Here is a 21,615-nt window from a genome sequence, read left to right as displayed (position 1 = left end):
GCACGTACCGGTACATGTACAAATGTAGTGGACAGAAAGCCGACGGCAAGAATGTTTACAGAAACAACAAAAATACTGCAAGTGAGACTTGCGTGATCCCCCTGGCATGCTGGCAGTTTTTATACAGTCAGTTAGTACGGATACTGTCAGCATGTCCCTGACCAAAATGGAAGATTTCTATTGTTTTAGTAATAATGACCTTGACCTTTGACCTGTCGGCCCCAAAAGCAATAGGCTCCTTAAGACTATCAAGAACAACCCACAAACCAAATTTCAAGTTTCTAAGTAAAGTTTTTCTCAAGTTATCGCGTTGACAAGCTTTCTATTGTTTTAGCAATAATGACCTTGACCTTTGACCTGTCAGCCCCAAAAGCAATAGGCTTCTTAAGACTATCAAGAACAACCCACAAACCAAATGTCAAGTTCGTAAGTACAGTATTTCTCAAGTTATCGTGCTGACAAGAGTTAACATAACCAAAACATAACACACACACGTAAACATGTTCAGGTAGGCATACATGTACACCGCGTTATGGGGAAGTTTTTATTGTTAGGGAAATTAGGACCGAGTTTTGGGGACTTTCTGCTGTCCCCCATAGCATTTTCGGTCCCCACAAATACCTCGTGGGGACGAGTGTAAGTCCCCACAACTATGAAACAAGAATTTACACACCGTCGATCGTGGACATCCATAGATTGTCCTTCTTTTGTTTGTACTCTTTAACTTTTTAGGAAGACTCCCATATGATTTGTTCACGACCCCAATCGCGGACGTATGCTGGGAATCGTGGACAATATTGTTCTCTTTTGTTCTCTGGACTTTTTCATCCCCGGTTTGAACAGATGAACACGCCCACATGCACACACACGTTTGTTTATGTTGTAAAATCGAGAATTTTCTTTTCTTCCTCTTCCCTTTTCCTTTGTTTGTACTCTAACTTTTCCGCAACAGCCCTCATTGTTTTGCACATGTTTTCCAACCGAGGAGTCCTCGATTCGGTTTCCGTCCTCGATTCAACGATGATGTTGAACATGTGTGTCCTCGATTTACACCACAAACACGCACGGACAGACAAATAAACAGAAGGAATACGCAATATCCCCCTCCGGTTTACAGCCAGGGGGATAAAAAGGACTATTTCAAAATGTTCACACTAGAACACCTGACCACTGCAAGTAGCGATTGTGCAGATTGGCACTATCATGACAATGTCATACATGTACATGTACTTGACTCATGACTCAAATGCATAACCGCCTTGTATCATCGCCCATATACCGACACCCAGTACAGTGCATTTTCAATTTACATGTACATTACCGGTATGTTAAATGTCGTGTGAGACCAACCACACATTTGTACAAAATGAACAGATGGTTGTTTCCCTGACTCTGGGCCATTCAAAATAAACATAATATTATATGCCAACAGCAGCAATATATCCAAGTCCATGCCGAATATGCAAACAAAATATACATAATCCTATACATGTACTTCATGATGAATGTTAGGTTACGGCATATTAACATGTATGTGTTTGATACAGGTTCCTTTCAGGAAAAAAAAAAAGCTTGTTTATTTCATAATGTTATAACTGTACCTGCAGCGCAACTTTATACAAATCCAGGGTGTTGAAATTAAGCGCCAAACATGTAAAATCAGGAATCGAACTGTGGCATCCATGTCTTTACTTGTACTTCCTGGCAGAAAGGAAGCCAACATGGGTATTCCACAAGCAAGGCTGGTTTAATTCCTATTCGCAACTTTATACAAATCCAGGGTGTTGAAATTAAGCGCCAAACATGTAAAATCAGGAATCGAACTGTGGCATCCATGTCTTTACTTGTACTTCCTGGCAGAAAGGAAGCCAACATGGGTATTCCACAAGCAAGGCTGGTTTAATTCCTATTCGCAACTTTATACAAATCCAGGGTGTTGAAATTAAGCGCCAAGCATGTAAAATCGGGAATCGAACTGTGGAATCCATGTCTTTACTTGTACTTCCTGGCAGAAAGGAAGCCAACTTGGGTATTTCACTACCAAGGCTGGCTTAATTCCTATGAAGCTAGCCATTTACCATACATGTATAAAGTCAGTTGTCAACTCGACACAAGCAGCAAAAGTCAATTACAGAATGTGTCAAAAGACACGATATGGCAGGTCAATTCAGAACTCAATTTAGTTTACAAAATATGCGTCAGCTAGTGTACACCCCCCCCCCCCCCATGAGTGTTACTCTGGGCAATATGAACTGACACAATTAATGCTTCTGCCATTACGGGGCCACTGTGAGTATGCAGAAATTCAGTGCCCAGACTAGTCAATCATTGGTCACTCCAGTCTTCCAAACAACATACACTGTACATGTACATGTATTTCAAAAGGGGAGTCCAGAAAGGTAGCCTTCACCAGAGACTACAAACCAGCGGAGTTGTGACTGAGTCAGTCAAAAGTCACCACAAGGCATCTTAAGTCTGAAGTCAAGTCACAAGATATTCAAATGAGCTGTGACAATGTCTTTGTCATTGTTCATCCCTTGTTACTTGTGACTTGTCTTATGACATGACTTGTGATTTGACTATTGTGATTGACTTGCTTACAACTCTGCAAACCATCAATGAAGCAGGACATTTTGTGTGTTTTGTACAAACTCTTAGGAGTCTGAATTCCGGGTTTGGGATCACGTGTGCACAAGGTAACAACATTCAACATCTGCGTCATCCTCCTGATGGAGACCACAGTTTTTGATTGAAGTTTTAGTTACGGAATAACTTTTTTTGTTTAGAGCAGAAAACTTTACGTTCGGACTTGAGATCTAAATACTGACACAGGTGAACTTCCAAAGATGGTTACACTGATACCACCGTCTTTGTGATCACGTGGTAATCTTTTGGGGCATTTCATGGAAACTATGTCCCATCATGAGGACATAATGTACATGTATAACGGGACGTATTTTCCATGAAATGCCCCCAAAAGTTACAACATGACCACAAAGATGGCGGTATTCGTGAGACGATCTCCACTGACATGCCTACCTGTTGAGGAACACCGAGTTGACATCCTCGTGGGAGATGAGAGGCTTCTTGGAGCTGGCGGCCATCTTGAGGGGCCGCAGGAAACAAGAGACCAGCGTGGACAGCTGCTCCACGTACTCTCTCTCACACTCCACCATGCCGAACACGATGCTGTTGCGCTTGCGCATGCTCTCAGCGTGCGGGGAGCGAATGTAGTCTTGGACAATGGCCTTCCAACGTCGTCGGCATAACCAGCCCCGGATGAAGCTCTGAACCTGGGAATCACAGGTGTACAAGAAGAAACAGAATAGACCCTTCAAACACACAGTATGAACACAAACAAGGAGCAAGCTTAAAAAGTGAGAAGTGAGTACATGTTTCAGTTTTTAAGAAGAGTATTAAGAACAGATGTATCCAAAACCCCAGATGAGACTGTGAACCTGAATGTAAGAAACACATGTTCATTGTGTGCAGTACAGTAACCATGGTAACTGGGATTAAATGAAAAGGCGAAAAAAATGTGGAAAAGCGGTGAACAAGTTTTATTAAAAAGCATTAGAATTGATAAATACATGTACCGTTAAAATGTGGATACGGGACAGGATAAAAAACATTCATAAGATGGAATTTTTGATAAAAAACATCTGATCTTGGGGAGGATGGTTAAACAATCACAGCTGGGTAAAATACATTGTTTTAAAGCTGTATTCCCTGTTATTTCTAGTTTCACCATTTAAAAAAAAAAATATTTTTCAATATACTGTTTTCTTGGCAACTTACAAGTGTTTCAGTTTTGAATGACACATTAGATGCAAAAATACCCCCCCCCCTTAATTTATTAAATTACTTCTATACAAAATTCAAATTATTGGTCACCTGACAATAATTCTATGTTTGCAAAATGAAAGCCTGTTTCAGATTGTTTCAGACACCAAAAATTGGACTAGAGTAGTTTTTTGTTAAAACAAAATATACATATTTAAAATTCATGGGGAAAAAAAATATTAAATTTTTAAGAGCACGGGGTGTGCAACTTAAATTCTCTCCAATTAATGGTAATTAATTCTGTAGTTCGGTTAAATATACAAAACACTGAAAACCCAGTTCATTGAAAAATTGGTTATGCTGATTTGCTTGTAAAATCATAAGTTACAACATGAACGGCCATCAACCCTACACAACCTATTACCGCACTCCAAACCCCCCCCCCCCCCCCACGCATCACAAGGTTCAACAATCAAGGGAGACAAAACAAGCAAGGAGCATGGTCCCCTGATACGTATCACTGACAAGTCAAATCTGTCTGCAAGGCAATCTCAACATCCTTTCCTTCGGAGGATGTCAAGGGAGGTGCTTGTCACTCTAATGTAACTCGTTTGTTCATTCACTCGATCACTCACTCTCTCCTGACTACAAAAGCATGAAGCTGGCATGCAGTGTGCGTTTATTACAAGCGTGAAGAATGATCCTTTCCTTTTTTGATTCCTGCGACCAGTTTCTTGGAACTGCTGATATACAGTGTACATGTATGTAGATGTACGCAGAAAATATTGCTGATATTATGTGCTCGACAGGAGTCATTAGGACTCAAAACACATCTTTTCACATTAATATTTTCAATTTAATGTACGTGTACTAATCATCTACCGGTACATGTACATGTACATGGAGACTTGCGCCTTTGAATGGCCTTTAGAAAGCACAAATTATACTGTAAATTGTACTTTGTTGAAAACAGTTACTTTACAGCCCAACAATTTGGTTGGAAATCTGTTTTTGCTAAAAGCAAATAATTTTTGTACTTAGCAAACTGATGTGCTCAGCTTAAATCAGCTAAGAACTTTCACGATATTCATGCACATACATGTGTAGCACAACAACTAACGACTAAGCAAATTTGTGCGCTCAGCATATGAATAAGCTGAGAACTGTCACGATGCATTTATTACCAATCAGGGCATGACGTCACTTCTATCACAGAGGCCCCCTTCAATGGCGAAAACATACATGCTAGCTATTGTTCAGATAATCCGTCATGAGGCAGTTGCTTCAAATGTACAATACATGTAACTTGCACAACGCTTTCGCCATAGAGGGGGGGGGGGAGCTCATGAGTGTAGGGGGAGAAGCACAACATCGTTAACCCGTTTTTGCATTGCGAATTATGCCTATTCTCCACGTTCTTAGCAAAATATCTGCGCATATCAGCTCCTTTATCCATCGGCTGTGCAGACCCCAAGGGAGCTAGAGATACACATATGTCCAACAGCTATCAGGCAGTAGCATCCCTACTAGAGGACAAAGGACGACAGACGTCTTTTGATCCGTTGTTTGGGGAAGCAGTTTTGATGTGAATGGGCTGGGGAATTCCAGGGGATGCGTGTTTAAATACAAGCAGATGAATTGGAGATCTGATCTCGGTGCTCTGATGAGGATGCCCTGCAAAACAACTTAGAGATACATACATGTGCATGTCCTAAACCAGGGATGTTTTTAACGTTCCTTTCTTTTCATGCTCAGTCCTATTTCTCCTTGCAGCGTGCCGGGCAGAGTGTTGCCTGGATAACACCAAACAGAAGACAAGAATAACATGCTCAAGCTTAAAGTCCTGTAAATGACTTAGTGTTTTTGCAATCTGGATTGGTAATTTCATGTTAAATGTAATTCAATCAACATGTTGCAAATACTTTTTATTACCATTACACACAAATGTATATCTTCTTTGTATTTTTTTTCAATGTCTAAATTTTTTGTTTGTTACAGGCCCCAAGGATACATTCTTTTTTCCCAAATGATATTGTTTCAGTTTCAATTATAAATTTGATTTAAAACAAACGGCTCATTTATGTTTTCAGGAAAATACTTTGATTTCTAGCTGTCAGTGTACATGTGTTTGTTCCCCTGGGGGAAACAAATTAACAAACTCATTCATTTTCAAAAAAAATTAATCATTTCTAGACAAAGTAAATATGCAGTCTGCACATATCATTACATTTGAAGTTGTAGTTTTAGTTGAGCATTTCAGGACCGTCATTCACACCACACCAAGCATGTTTTGGATTGTGCAGTTCAACTCAGTTTCAGTTCACTGAGCTGAGGTTATTCATTCAAGGCTATTAAAGGGAATATACATCATTTGCTCTTGCTGTAATTTTCAGAAATGGATGGAATTGGGGGGTTGGAAATATAAAGCAAATATAGTTACACTGACTTTTTTGAGGTTTTGGGTTCGAAAATTCTATAAAAACCAAGAAAAACGATCATTTTCCTGTAGTCTGGTTCCCTGACTCCATATAAGAAGAAACAGAGCAGTTTACATACATTGGGGAATTGTAAGGTCAGGGAACCAGTCTAGCTGGCTCGTACCCGTTCATAGGTTTGTAATCGATTGCAAACAAGTGCAATGGTCAATTGGGGCCAGTATTTAAAAAAAAAAACCAGTTGTTTCCAACGCTGATCGGCCGATCAGCGTTGGAAATTGATACAAAAATACCACTTTTCTTGAAAATGACAGTATACCAGGTGCCATAATTTTACAGGATGCTTTAGACTGTCATTTACCAACATCCTATTAAGGTATTTCGCAAAAACTTGGTAGTTTTATTTTTCGATGTTTGCAAATGTTGTATATTCCCTTTAAATCAAATCTAATATCCACACACGAGAGACAGAAGGGGGGGGGGGGGGTGAACGCAACCTTCCACTTGACAGAGTACTGATCTAATAGATCAAGAATCGTGTATCGAGGTCACATTAAACCGGCAGCACAGCCACAGTGATGAAGGTAATTACCCAATGAGAGCGCGGCAGGGAATCAGCATTAAAACAACGCGCGGGCTGACATCGCTGGATGTAATTATACAGCCAAGCATGGCTTGTCGGGATACCTTGGCCTTCTGTACGCTGGGGATGGAGACATGGTCACGGCAACGCTATCACTGAGGCTACGCACCACTGACCACAGATTACTCTGTTGAGAATCAATGCTATTCTGGCCGCGGGCTATAGACAGACGACAGCACAAATATATGTACCTGTGATAGCGATGGGCGAATTGCTTTTTTTAATGGCCGTAACACTGGCCTGCGATGCTTTTCAGTCCCACTTGTTCTAATGGGATCACTGACTTTTACAAGTAAATTATACATACAGTGAATCAAGTGTTTGTACATGTACTTACAGACTAAGGAATGTATAATTTATCTAATCTATAATTTAGATGACAAGTTCGGCAGCGGAAGCATTAGTTTTCTGCTTAAGGCAGCTCACATTTTTTTTTACCCTACAAGTACAGTATATGTCACGATAAAAGAAAATAAAAAATACAAGAAACAAAAATGATACCGTGTTACACACTGTATGTTGTGTAACAGTTGGCTTCTTCTTGCCAAGAAGACAAGTTTATGAAACAGGGAAGATGACAGTTATCTTCTCTTTGAAATCTGGACCAATTTTTTTTAAACAACCAAGAGAAGGGAGACATTTAAGAACAATTAGTCTGGGTTAAGTTCAGGTTTAAAAAAGTTGTTGTCGACTGCTTTTACTAAACTGAACAGAAATATACACCCGGCACAAAAAGAAACTAAGCAGTTTTCAGAATCATCCTTGGGACATTCTCGGTAAACAAAAAATCAAAAATCAAAACAAAAAATCAAAAATATACATTTTGACACCTCACTTGGGAACACTGTGTAAGAAATCACAAGAGCACAAGCACTGAAGCTCCTGAAACCCCAAAAGTAAAAGTTGCACTTGGCGAGATTTTCAATGGGCATTGCAACACACAATTGAATGCAATGATATGCAGGCCCCACATTTCAAGGACACATGGTGTGCGCGTATAGCATGAAGTACATATGTACATGAACGCACGACTAATTATTTATTCGGAAAGATTTCCATATAAGAAGTTCACTCAACACCCTGTGTACAAACCCTATGAGGTTGGACTGAAAAATTCTAAGTGTTTTCTAAGAAAATGCTTGTATTTTCTCACTGCTCAAATTGACTTTGATGACATGAAATTGCTATCTGGGGGCTTGTTAGTCAATACAGAGGAAAATTAGTGAACTTCTTATATGGAAATCTTTCCATTTATTCTAAATGTGCACACAATATATAGCATCTTCACATGATCCTCAGGCGTTGTCGACAATGCGTTGAATGTCTCTCCCAGTGGTCTCCCGTTACTCTCCCTTTCTTACCATTGAGGGGGTACTTGTACACAAAGCGCATATGTCAAAAACATACCATACAAGGCCAAGTATGAAGAGGATGTGATTTCGCAACCAGATAGTAGAGGAATGTTGGTGTGTACAATTACACTAACTATCTCTATATTTCAACCACACCTAAATATCTTTATATCATATGACACGTGGGAACATTTCTTTGGCTGACTTTTCCGGGTTTTTTTTATGAGGTAAATAAAATGATACTGATTAGGAAAAAAGTCACCTAAAAGTACATGGTAAATTGCTCCCGCATTATCTACCACCAAAAGACAAACCAGATACCGTATGCCACATTGAACCATATACAGGATGTTGTTAAGATTAGAAAAATGAAAATCGGGCATTGCTCACAAGACACAGCAATTAAGTTTGCGTGAAAATCAATTTCTGTACTATCATGCAAAGTTTTGAAATTGTATTTTAGCATCTGAAGTGTCTGCTTGGAGCTTGGAAGAGTTCAAATGATACTTTTTTCCCACAAAATGTCTGAATGTACCCGGTAGTTCAAAATTTGGTTCTGTATCTGCATGCAGTGACAAATACAATGTAAAATGTGGGAGGATTTGATGGTGATATTTACAGTATATTGGACGTTTCTGTTGAACGTAGTTGAACTACGGATACACCCAAACATGTACACCCAAACGGATACACCCAAACATGTACAGTTCTCACTCGGACTTGCTGAAGATTGCACTAGGAAACAGCGCCTCCAGGGGGTAGTGCACACAGGGAATACAGCTGGTCACTGAGCTCTTACCCGTTTGATCTTCTTGATGTTCTCTGGCTCCCTGGAGAAATGTTCATGGATTGAGTTGGACAACTTCCTCTCTTTCTTCTGAAGTATGTTCAGCTGACAAAGATACCAGAGCATGAAAATTTGTAACATAAATGATTCACAAAATGGACCCCGTTATTAAACTATACGGAAAATTTGAATTTAGTTTGATTCATCAAACAATAAGGAGCGACTTCATGCGAAAGATACCGGTAGTTGGTCCAGTTCATGAAAAAATTAGTGTACAAATTTCGTCTTGCTGAAACCAAATTCCATTTTGGTTGACTACAGTTGCTCTTAACAGTTTGGTTTGGCGTGACTTTGGAATGACAATCTGTAATGGGTGTCACACAAAAGACCCTTTTACGCTATCAAAATTATCTGTGTTTGAACAGGCTCAAGCACATTTCACACTAGCAAGAAAACCAACATGGTTTTTACACAGGCAGACAGGTACAGCTCTTTATCTGTCTACAGGGGTATAATACAAACTTGGTCCCGTCAAGGGTTGAGAGGCTCCAAAATCTACCGCCGTTCCGTGTACAAACTGTTATAAGTGTGATTGTTATACCTCTGTCTTGAATACTGTATTTTCATTGGCCTAGAACGATCACGTGTTAACTTTATGAAAGGTCGTGGCACACTCCTACGGTAGGTAAGGTGTGAAACACTTGTATCGTTGGTACCCACGCTATTTTCACCATGTTTTCACACAAGAGTGGGAGCAGGGAACTAGCAGACAATCAGCTGTTTCGAGCACGCGACATGCATGTGAGTTGCCGTTAGATTGTCATGATTGTTGTGTTTACTGCCGTTTGTTTTCGTGATTTTTACATCACAATCCAAAGAATCCAGGACAGAGGTATAACAAAACAATTGTTGACTGCTGTGATGTTGGATATGACGTTTTGAACACCCGAGGGGCGCATAGCACCCTAGGCGAAGCCAAGGGTACTGTGCGCCCATCAGGTGTTCAAAACGTCATATTCCACATCACAGCAGTCAACAATTGTTTAATGATATGCCTACATTGTAGTTAACTGGTAACGTTCGATTGGACCAGAACCCAATTTCATGTCGCTGCTCAGCACATGATTTTCTGCTAACAGAGCCTCCGTCTATTTCACGGAGACTGTATTAGCAGCAAGCACAGCAAGTGGCATGCTTACCTCGGAGGAAAAAAGTTGCTTAAATCATTGATGTAACAACTGAAATCACCATGCGCCTGCAACCGTTAGCACATCCACGTCATGAAATAGTGCTTAAAGTTAGCACAATTTTCTGCTGCAATTAGCACAACTTTTCTGCTAACTGTTAAGCAGCACCATAAAATTGGGCCCTGCAGTTTCACAGTGGACCCAACACGAGTACGAATGACGATAATGTGATAAGGCTTTATGACTACCCTGTATATGAACCAACCTCTGCTTTGAGTCGGATCACTTCCTTGGTCAGATCCTCACACTGTTGGCGCAGTCCCAGCTTGGCTGTCTTCTCACTGTCTAAGATCTGCAGAAGATGCAGATATTTCTGCTCCAATTCCTCCTTCTCCAGCAAGAGTGTATTGAAACTGAGTAAAGACGATAAAACACACATTTGTATCAATTTAGTAATGACCTACAAATCTAAATACATGTGTACTGTCAAAGGACAAACAGACAATTTTTTTTTTACAAGTAAGTAGATCTTTTCCATGCTCTTCAATAAATTCCTTTTTTTTGTTCGCTCATAAAAAATATAAATTTGTGTTTTATTCTGACCAAAATATGATCTCTTCTTTTTTAGGTAACTTCAACCCTAAAAAAAAAATTTGATTTCCTTCTACACCTCTAATGCACCAAAAAAACAACAACAACAACAACAAAAAAGCAGCAATTTCATAAATGTCCACATTTTAGCCACGGCCACCTTCTAATGGAATTGCCCATGCATGTACAGTACTAATTAGGTCACAAACAATGGAATACATGCATACAGAGAAACTATAATCAAAAACGTGTTTAACCAAATCTTCTGTAAATTATTATTACAATTTTTTGCACGAGTGCTCATATAAAAGATCAAAATATGCTCTTCAGTTAAATGATTAACTAAAATCCTTGGAATTACATGTGTATCCACACATTACCTCATTTGAGTGAATACACATGTACTGGTACTGAACATTACAGTTTGCACAAGATCTTCGTATTGCAGTTTACTAGAAATTAGAATTATTTAACCCTCCTATGCAAACATACACTCCGTGCAAGTTGTCTTTTCAGTCAATATCAATCAGGTGACTGTTTTTAACAGTTAAGAGCTCCCAGCCTACGTAAAGCAGGATTGACTGGCTGTGACTGTTTGTGTACATTGTACAGGTACCAGTTACTGAATCAACAGCTATGCTTTGACTGTAGGTGCTTTGACTGTACAGACTCTTGCCTGCTTTGTCTGTTGTCGAATTTGGCTAGTCAAAGCACTTGCTAGCTTGAAATGTGATCTGACAGTTGGTGACTAGCCAGTGTAAAAGGCATGGCAGGGAAGATGATTGAATTTTTTTTTGACGGTCTTTGACTGTTCAGACAGCAGTAGGGTTAATTACCGGTACATGCATACATTTTACATAATACACCATCTTCTCCTTCCCTGTCTCCCTCCCTCTGTTGTACTGCCCGGTTCTCCTATCCACTTCCTTCAGTTAGCCTCATCTACCCTGCCCATTTTTTAATCCCATATTATACTCCCTTGGACATTTCCTCCCTTGTGCAATTTTGGTGTTTTAATTGTTTTGTGCTTGGTCTGTGTTATGTGCCTGTCATTGTGCAGGGTTGGAGAGACACGCCCTATTGGCGACAGTGTTTTGTTTCACTCTTGTTCTTCTCCTTGGCAGCCCTGCACTGTCCACGTTCTGTCTTTCGTGTGTAGTGTTTACTTGGTTTCTTAATGTTTGTATATTCTTTTGTTTGACTATCAAATTTTATGTATTTATTGTAATTGCGTGTATATATGTCAATCTGCCGAATAAAATATTACATTATATTATATTATATTATGTGAATGATAACTAACACATTTTTTCAATTTATTTTCATGTTGACAAGTGGGCTGCTCGTAAGCCAGATGGGAGAAAAGAGGGAAATTCCCTCCTGCAGCAAATACATCAGCTATTGACATTATTGCTTTGTTTTCCTAAAAAAAAAAAAAAAAAACTTCATACATGTACATTTATAATGTAAATGTACTGAACATGTAAGTGTATCAGATCACTGTAGAGAAATGTTTTATGGGAAATTACATATCCTTTTTGAAAATTGAATTGCCAACTGTCATGTGATAGGCATGAAGTGGCTTTATTAATTAAAAAAGGGGGGGGGGGGCAGGGGATATTACAAATAGACCATTATCATGTTGCGGCCATCATGATTTTTTCCCATTCAAATCAACGTAACCAAAGCGAGACTGGAAGGAAAAACAGTCTGGTTCCTTTTTGAACAAAAAGCATTATCATTCAGTACCGTTACTGGATACAGGGGACATGACTAAAATGGTGGCAGCATGATAAAGATCTATTGCATTGAACTCTAGTCAATCTGTTGCATGGACACGTACATATATCGGTCCAAATCATTTCAAGCAGTAATTTGCACGAAAATACCTGGTTCTGTAAATGTAATTTGGCATGGAGATATATCTATACATTTTGATACCGAAACCTACGGTAGTGAAGTACACTTGATGCAATTATATATACGGTAGCCACACATAAGTCATCATTTGACACTATAACCAGTACGGCAGTTAAGGCTTGAGCAACATCACCTGACGCATGTCTGACGGTAGATCTTTACGCGTGTGTACATATTTATTGATCTCTCTTGACTTTTAGAGGTGATGGGCTCAGCACATGTAACCTCATCTGCCAGTGCAGTGGCCCGAGCGCCGCCCGATAATCACTTGACTTTATGGCAATGCCTTGCAAGAGTGTGTGCCTAGGCAATAAATACGGTACACACTTGAAGTGTGCGGTATATGGGTGACTGTAGAGTGGCAGGGCTTACTGTCATGACCATGATGACTGTGCTCTGTATTTGTACACATGCAGCATGCTGTGCACTAGTTTTTACCCAGGCTTAAATTTCTTCATAGTAAATGAGTGAGTCGGTCTAAAGCCATGGAATTATGGACTCCAAACAAAAAGAATCTGTCAAAAATAAACAAGTGTTCACATGCTGGCATATTAAAGAAGGATCTACAAGTGTCAGGTTTACAATGTATCTGAAGGACTTAAACTTGCATGACATTTGTGTAATGTCATTGTAATTTTAAAATAACTATCACTGACTGTGAAAGCAGCGATTCATTATCATGAACCACTATGCATTTACATGCAGCCGGGCAAGTTTAATCCAGGACAATTTGACTGACAAGTGGTTGATCTACAATGTATTAGCCTGCATGCTACATGTTACACTTGAAATCCTACCGGTATCTTCAGTTGAGCTTCAGTCAATAGACTGCATCCGTTAGATGCCCACTACACACAACACGCACGCATCTCCAATGCTGCATTGCATGTTCCAACTTTGTGTGTGTCATGCGCGCTCATGGGCGTCGCCAGGATTTTTTCCAGATAGGGGCAAAGCACATTTTCCCCCAAAAATACACCATATTTTCAATTTAGGCCTATCATTGTCGAGGGTGGGCAGGGGCAGTTGCTCCCCTCCCCCTCCCAACCCATTAATTTAACAGCAATATGACTTTGCACCTCTTTTTTTTTGTTTCTCTTCTTTTCTCTCCTTTTTTGGGGGGGGGGGGGGGGCAAGTGTCCCCCTTCCCCCCTCCCCACAAAGCCCACGTGCGCACTTGCACACATGTCAGACTTTTTGTGGATGCATGTCTGACATTAATTACGACTCTGATTGGTCGAAACACTAGTGGGCAGGGCTTAATGGATAAGTCTATTAAGCTCAACTTTTAGAACAACTGCTGTGCTATTGACACTGTGCACAAGTACCCCCTCACTGAGTTACAAAGAGAAAGGTAGGAGGACTTGAATACCGGTACACTGCTAGCATTAGCTAAACCTGGAATGCGTTCCTGTCATGCGAACTTGCGTTCGTTAGCTACACCTAGGCCCTGTGAACATGCCAATCCCAAATGCAACGATAACGACATCGAAAAACTTTTGTCAAAATAGCGGTGCCCGGAATGCCGATGCCTACTAGTGTCATGGTTTGGATAGCTTTGCAAATCCTCGCAAAATTTCATTTTGACTGGAAGTGAATTTTTGTCCAGGAATGTTTTATATGAACTTACTTGAGGTGTTACAAAGTGGAAAATTTCAGCCCTGACAGAGTATCATTATGTTCATTGTGTGCGTCTGCCATTTCGGAAAACATAGCTAATGACTCAGGAAGTCCTAGGAAGTTTGTTAGCCGTTGTTGCTTACAATCTTCAATGTTGGCCAAGTTCGGGCAAGGATCATTAGTCGACTAGTGGTTGATTTGTTACGTACCTTACGCCTGCGCACTGATAGCAACGTGCGAACGTCTCTAGTCAAACCACTGATCAGTGAGTCAAACGCTGGTCAAAATGTCATCGCAAAACTTCTGGATCCTGGCTCTCTGCTAGCGTTATGAATGCGCGCGGCTATTGGTTACCAGCCAAGCAACCAACCCCAGTAGGCTGGTTCCAAATAGTCGACTAGCATAGTTAACCATCGTCGACTAGACAGAGTTCGGGCAAACATTAGTCGACCAATGGTTAACTATAGTCCTTGCGCGAACTTGCCCGTTACTGCAAAACAGTCGGCCCAACTTGCGCAAACGTCATGAGTGTAGGCAACATCGGTAAATATTAGCATTTTTCGCGCAAGTGCAATGCACTCCTGGTGCCCACACACAACATGTCTCTACCATGTGATTGGTAACTACCATTCACTCAGAGTCTATCCGCTCCGTGCACACATACCCCTCAACGGTAAGGTAGGGCTAGCTGGGAGAGACAACTTTGAGTGACATTAGAATGCGTCGCCGAAGACGCCTGACGCTCACGCAAAGATGCCGTGGGTTTACTCACATTCAGAATAAAATTAGTCGTGCGTACTTCATAGTACCATGCATACGTGCGTGAACCAGTACTCGCCCTCGGTGCGTGCCATCCATGGGGCTCTCGGAAAAGGTAAAAAAACGTGCTCTCTTGTTTGTGTACGGAGCCTATAGCCAGACTACCACTGCACCCAATTCTATTGAGCATTTCGAGTGAGCCTTAACCAGTTCACATCAGATGACGTTTATACGCAAAACTTTTGCGTTATTCAGAACAGAGTCTCAACTATACCTACCTGGAATGTTGAATGGCATCAATCCATGCGTTGCATTCGCCTTCGGTCTCACACCGCAGTTCATACTGTCGCTGGACATCATTCCTGTAGTGTATGGAGATATACCAATGCTGTAGGAAAAACAAGAAAAAAAAGGAAAGAAAAAGATTGATCATGATTAAATTTGAGTTCATTTTGAGATTTATACTACGGGAATACATGTAAATATGTGCTTGGTTGGTTTTTAAACATGTACCGGTACGTTTAAAACCGGCTCTAGGGGCTTGGTCTTGGATAATGGCCCAATACTATCCACGACCAGGCCCCTAGCTGGTTTTTATAATTTTTATACCTTTTCCTTGAAAAAGTCAAAATAAGTTCAAAATTGACAAAATTCGAATGATTTTTTTTCAACAATTTCACTTCATGCTTCACGAAACACCGGCCCCTCTGGCCATGTCTATGGTACATGTACATGTACAATGTATGTGCCTTGCACGCGTAGTGCTACAAATCTTCATACAATGTGGAGACTGGCACATGCGCAAGGCATACAGTTGTACTTCTGCGCACAGCTACCCCCTCAAGGGTTACAAGCATGACAAAGGGAGAGTGTGGGAGACAGGGACATTCAAACGCATACTGCCAACAATGCGCAACACAAGTGAAGATGCTAGGACTTGCACGCATTCAGAATATATAACAAATCATGCACACTTTGTGCCATACGCGCAAACCAGTACGTGCAAACTAGTATGCGCAAACCAGAATGCGCAAACCAGTGCATGCACACTGTAAGCCCCTCCCACTTACACGTACAATGTAGGCTTTTAAAAAGTTCACAGAATTCTTACACATATTGCTCAAAGTACTTGATATTTGTATGATAATACCTCATCCGTGGACTGTACACACAGTTTATAATGCAACATCTGTCATTCAATAAACATACCGGTACATAAAATACAAATTCAAATACTTCATACATTCTGTACATTACATCCCACCCTTGAAAAATAGGCACATGCATGTACAGACATACTTGTGTACCACTCAAAAAAGGTGGTTGACCTGTAAAAAGTACCTGTACATATATACATGTAGTATTCATTCATTAGAGTACCTACATGTAGTAACACAAAATGCATCAAGTGAGACGGACATTTTACACACAATTTAGCAATATACCGGTAGTGCCCCCTCCCCCCCGAAAAGCTTTATAGCATGAGCCTCCTATCCAATTAAAAGCACTCATAGCAATGGTTGGGTTGGGGGGGGGGGGGAGATGACAGGAACCCAGGCTGATTATGATAAAAGTTCTACTAAATTAAATGGACAAATGCGCCACCGGGAATTCAAAGGATGTGCAGGATGCCATTTGACGCTGGGACTGGGAGTGATTTTATTTCAGCCAAGTCAGCTTAGTCTTGGCCCAAGACGCGACTTACCGATAGTGGATTGAACATATTGTTTCACGTTCATTTCGTAGCAGTACACCATCATAAGGCATGATTAGACCAGTGTGCAAGCTTGCACTAACGTCTTGGGAATCCTGTACATGTAGTATAGCCGTTTAACTTTTTCTACAATTTTTCCAAAACGTAACTTTTAAAATTTTCCCTCTCCTTTCTCATTTCGCAATCACTGATTGGTTGCTTGCCTAAGGAATCAATCATCGATTGCGAAATGGTTTGTGCGCAATAATGAATGTTTGGTACTGAACGCAAAGCCAACAATAATTGTCAGTGCTCTACAAATGCAACCATCACTGCAATCACTGACGTCTTGAGCTAAGACTAGTTTCAGCCCACATCATTTTTAACACTCTAGCCAACAACATGTCTTTCCACAACCTTTTTGTGACATATTTCGATTATTTTTTAGTGTAGGCCTACTGAAGACTATAAACACAACTGCAAATATTTTGTTTTCTTTAATTGGCACTGGTCTTGTAAAAAAGTCAGGTCTATTATAGCTGTATTGTCCAGTACAATTCGTCCCATCAGTGCAACAAGGTTGTAACTCGATTCTGCAACAAAGTCGTATCGCATGGATACGCTCCATGCAACAAGGTCGTATCTCGCGTATCGCCACGTTCACTGTCTTTGAGTGTACTTCATCAGGGTTATTTTAAGCGAGATACGATCTTTTAACATTGAAAACTTGCGTTTCACGCACATGACATCACACACCATTTTTGGAGATATCGGTATGACCTTGTTGCACGGACACGACAAATTGAACCTAAAATTTCAGCCCTGATCAAGTACATGTATACCAATTTTGCCATGCTCATACAACCATGCAATTGTTTGTAGAGTGCCTCAACTACATGTACTTATCTCAACATACTGAACAGAAGTTTCATAATGGACACAAGTTTCATTTGTCCTATTTATTTTGCCTTGCGAATGTGAAAAGTTGATGTGAATTTCAAAGAAGGTTTGCAATTTGGGTAATTTGGATTTCAAACGTCTGATACACGTATTGGTCATATTCTGGTAATGACCCTGTTCATTATGGATGCAAAGTCACATCGTGACTCTCTTTTTCTTCCTTTTCTTCCAACAACATGAACCGGTACATGTACACGAAAAGTACAGTGTACATGTACTTTACGTGTACATGTTCAGAACGGATGACAGATAAACACGCCATTTTAATTTGTCCTACCGTATTGTTTTGCCTTCCGAATGTTACAACTGAAACACGCAACGACCGAGGGCGGAAATATCTGTCTGCAACCTGCTTGCATCGAGAGAGGCCAGAAATATCAGGGTGTGCTACCCGCAGATGACGGCCTAAACCCATCTGGCATGTCGAAGTTCGTGAAAAACACGTTTTGTCATCTTCATCATCATTTAACCCAAAAATGTCCCTAAAAAATAAAAACCCTTCCCTCTATCCATGACATTCCTGTTGGTTTTAAACATCGCTACTTGCTGGGTGATTCCAATAATCTTAAAGTAGATTTTCTTTCTCTTAATAGGAATGGAGCTAGTAACTACACAATCGCCCATGTTTGACCACTCACACGAGCGGCAAATAATTTGATGTGCTCTTTGAATACATCCTCCATGCCACCTATCCACCAAGCAGAGAGCCACTAAAGAGTCATAGACACACACAGCGTACACGGGAGCACGCAAAGAAGCGACTGAGCCCGGGATGAGGTTAGTGTATCTAGGGCGGTTGCCATGACAGCGGCTGATGAGGTTTCTGAAGTCTGTCAATTTGGGCAAATCTCTCGGGGAGAGAGCTGAGCCAGCGTGCCAGGTCCAGGGCACTCATCATTTTTATGAGCATGGCCTCCTGCCTTTATTCACTTCTTTCTTGAAAGCATTTTTATAATACAGGCTTAATAATTCTGAACATTTTACTAAATACATACATTTAAGCACTATATTTCATCCATGTAAGTGCTCTATTGTAGGCTTACTGTACATTGTCTGTACAAAATTTATCTGATTTTCTCATTAAAAAGGAAATGAAACTTCCAGACACATTCTCCAGCCGCAAAAGAATCTGAGATTGAGTTTTTAGGCAATTTCAGCATCATGGATATTACTAATCATGCTAATCAGACAAATTTGTACATTGTACATGTACATGTAGGCAAAATACATTGTAATATTTCTAACAGTAAATTTATCATACATTCATATTGTCTTTAATGTTTTGGGCTTGGCCTGTAATTGGAGGTTATTTGATGTTGGCTGGTGGAAATAAATATTAATCAAACAAATTGTTTTTGTACTTTAGGAGCTCAATGAATAAACCTGAAAATGTACTTTTAAAATCTTATACAATCAGTCATCTAATTATGGTCAAGGAGATTACACACTAGGACACGCCCTGACTTTAATACCCAGCACTTACCCCTTACCCATTTTTAAATCAGACTTTATGAGGCCTACCACATTTTTTCATCATCAGATTCAGATAAAAGAGTTTAGCATAATTTTTTTCCAAAGCATGAACTACCGGTAGCCTTTCATGTATATTAACACACTTTTTGGACTACATGTACATGTACAAGCAATGAAAATGGAAAATATTTGATGCATGCATGTTTGAAGACAAATTATGTTTACAATCTTGACCAATTTTTTTTTTAATCCAACTACAGTACATGTATACAAGAACTTACTAGGAGATTTGGAACATTTATGTGAATCATTAATTACATATATCATGGTTAATAGGTTCTGTCACATTTACATTTAACTCCTAATGTGTAAATTCCCTTGACTGTTACTAGATGATGAATATTTTGTACAAGATTTGAAAAATTAATTTTTAGGTTTAATTCACTGAGCTCCTTAAGTACAAAAAAAAAAGTGTCAGATTTGTAATGTCAGCGATGCTGGAAGGAAGAAAGTTGTGTACATGTACGCATCAAATTAGAAATATTTCACGTATGTCCTGAGTGATACCGGTACATAAACCGGATTTCATTTGTTTTAACAAGAAACACTACATGAATTGAAAACAACATGAACAAGGAAGTTTTACAAATTTTAATAGCGCCGGAAAATGTTTCGCTATGCGGCAAACCCAGGTCCAATTTTTATGTTTCTGGTATCAAAAGATGCGCAAGGCTCGAGGCTAAAAAGTCATAACAGCTCAGGTCGCAAACAATTTTGTTTTTTAAGGCTATCACAGAGAAAGTTGATGGGGGGGGGGGGGGGGGCGAGCCCCGGCCCTTTTAGGGTTAAGCACAACAACTCTCAATAACAGTCATATTTTGAATGTTAATACAAAGTGCCAAAATTACTACCAAAAATCCTTGATTTTAGCCAAAAAACAAGGTTTTTGACCCAAAAGCACACTTAACTACATGCCATCTCATCGGCACGCCACTCAAATGAAAGATCTTGTTGTACCCATTAATTTGACACCACATTTGATGTTGTGATGTTTGTAGTTTGGAAGATTTCTTACAGTTTCCTTTAAAATTTCAGCCGTCGTGTCCACTTTTTTCGTGGAATTGCCCAAATGCACATTTCTCAATACTGCACAAATACTGAACACTGTGATTGTTCTTTTTCCAAATAACTGGGGGGGGGGAATGGTTTACACCTTAAAATGCAGGCATCTGTAGCTTTTTTTCACACATTTATATGCCCTTGCAGAAAATCAATAGGTTTGTATTTTATTGTGAAAAACTGCCTCCTGAATTTTTGTCACACTTCAAATACAATTCCGACACTCTCTTCCAAGAATCTGATCCACAACAAGGTCACGTTATAGATGCAGTCTCCTTATTTTTAACACCTTGAACTTAAAGATGCATTCCATGTGCTATTTCGAGTTTTATCCCCCAAAAATAAATTGTTTTTTAATTGCTATTTTCCTAGCAAAAAAATATAAATTAATTCATTTATGAATGAGAGACCAAACACAAAACTGGACACCGATGTTTCTTTTTAGTTATTGAATTATTTCTTTACAAAATTCGACTTTCGTGTATTTGCTGCCGGACAAATAATTCTGCACTTTAATTTAAGAGGCTTGTAGACTCCCAAAATTGGTAAAATTATGTTTTTTCGTTGAAACAAAATAAAAATTGAAAATTTGTTAGGAGAAAAAAAACTTTTTTTGAAGACTGAGCACGGGTCAATAATCTTTAAAGTAGGAGTTACAAAATGTAATGATTTTTTAAGGTTGGCATATATTTTCACATAGTCCAAGATACAAAAATGTATACGTCCGATGGGGTAACGGCTTGAAAAATGTTCCACTGAAATTGTACATTTCACTATGTTTCATAGTTTCATGAAACTATATTTTTCTTTCTTTCTGATTTTTCATGCTGACAGTGATATTGTAAGTAAGATTTGAGGCTTTGCATGGTGGAGATACTAAATAATGAAAGGTTTGCCGAAACACCATGTGCGAATAATTTCTCAACTAAGAGAATGGTTCTGAAAAGAACCAGAGGTATAATGATATTGTACATGTAAGTACACAGTAAGCAAAATTAACAAAATGTGCAAAAGAAACAAATGATAAATATTGTTGGGAAAACATAATTTCCCCTATTACATGTACATTTGTACATTTGTAAGTTGTAGGCCTAATGACATTCACCACTAGTATGATGGGCTTTGCCTCAAATAAGCATCTCAGAATAACAGGATATCCAAAAAAAATCGGCAAACACCTACGGTACTGGCATGTATGCGTGTTAGTGTAACATACATTGTAAATACTTAGGCATGCATGCTGTATTAAGCTACCGGTACATGATATTGATTTTAATAAAATTCCATAACTGC

General features: G+C 39.6%; 1 protein-coding gene across 1 annotated transcript in view; it reads right to left on the bottom strand.

Moving 5' to 3' along the window:
• LOC119740895 (ras-specific guanine nucleotide-releasing factor 2-like) overlaps window positions 1–21,615 on the bottom strand; it is an 83,524-nt gene that overhangs the window by 41,392 nt on the left and 20,517 nt on the right. Inside the window, exons 3-6 of the mRNA XM_038216367.1 lie at window positions 15,356–15,465; window positions 10,453–10,600; window positions 9,013–9,105; window positions 3,040–3,293 (exon numbers count right to left, since the gene is read on the bottom strand). Of these exons, the coding sequence (XP_038072295.1) occupies window positions 3,040–3,293; window positions 9,013–9,105; window positions 10,453–10,600; window positions 15,356–15,465 (605 nt within the window). The remainder of the gene's footprint in view (window positions 1–3,039; window positions 3,294–9,012; window positions 9,106–10,452; window positions 10,601–15,355; window positions 15,466–21,615) is intronic.

Source organism: Patiria miniata, unplaced genomic scaffold (genome assembly GCF_015706575.1).
Source record: "Patiria miniata isolate m_02_andy unplaced genomic scaffold, ASM1570657v1 HiC_scaffold_5, whole genome shotgun sequence".
Classification (NCBI taxonomy): Eukaryota; Metazoa; Echinodermata; class Asteroidea; order Valvatida; family Asterinidae; genus Patiria; species Patiria miniata.
This window is presented reverse-complemented; position numbering and strand designations above follow the sequence as displayed.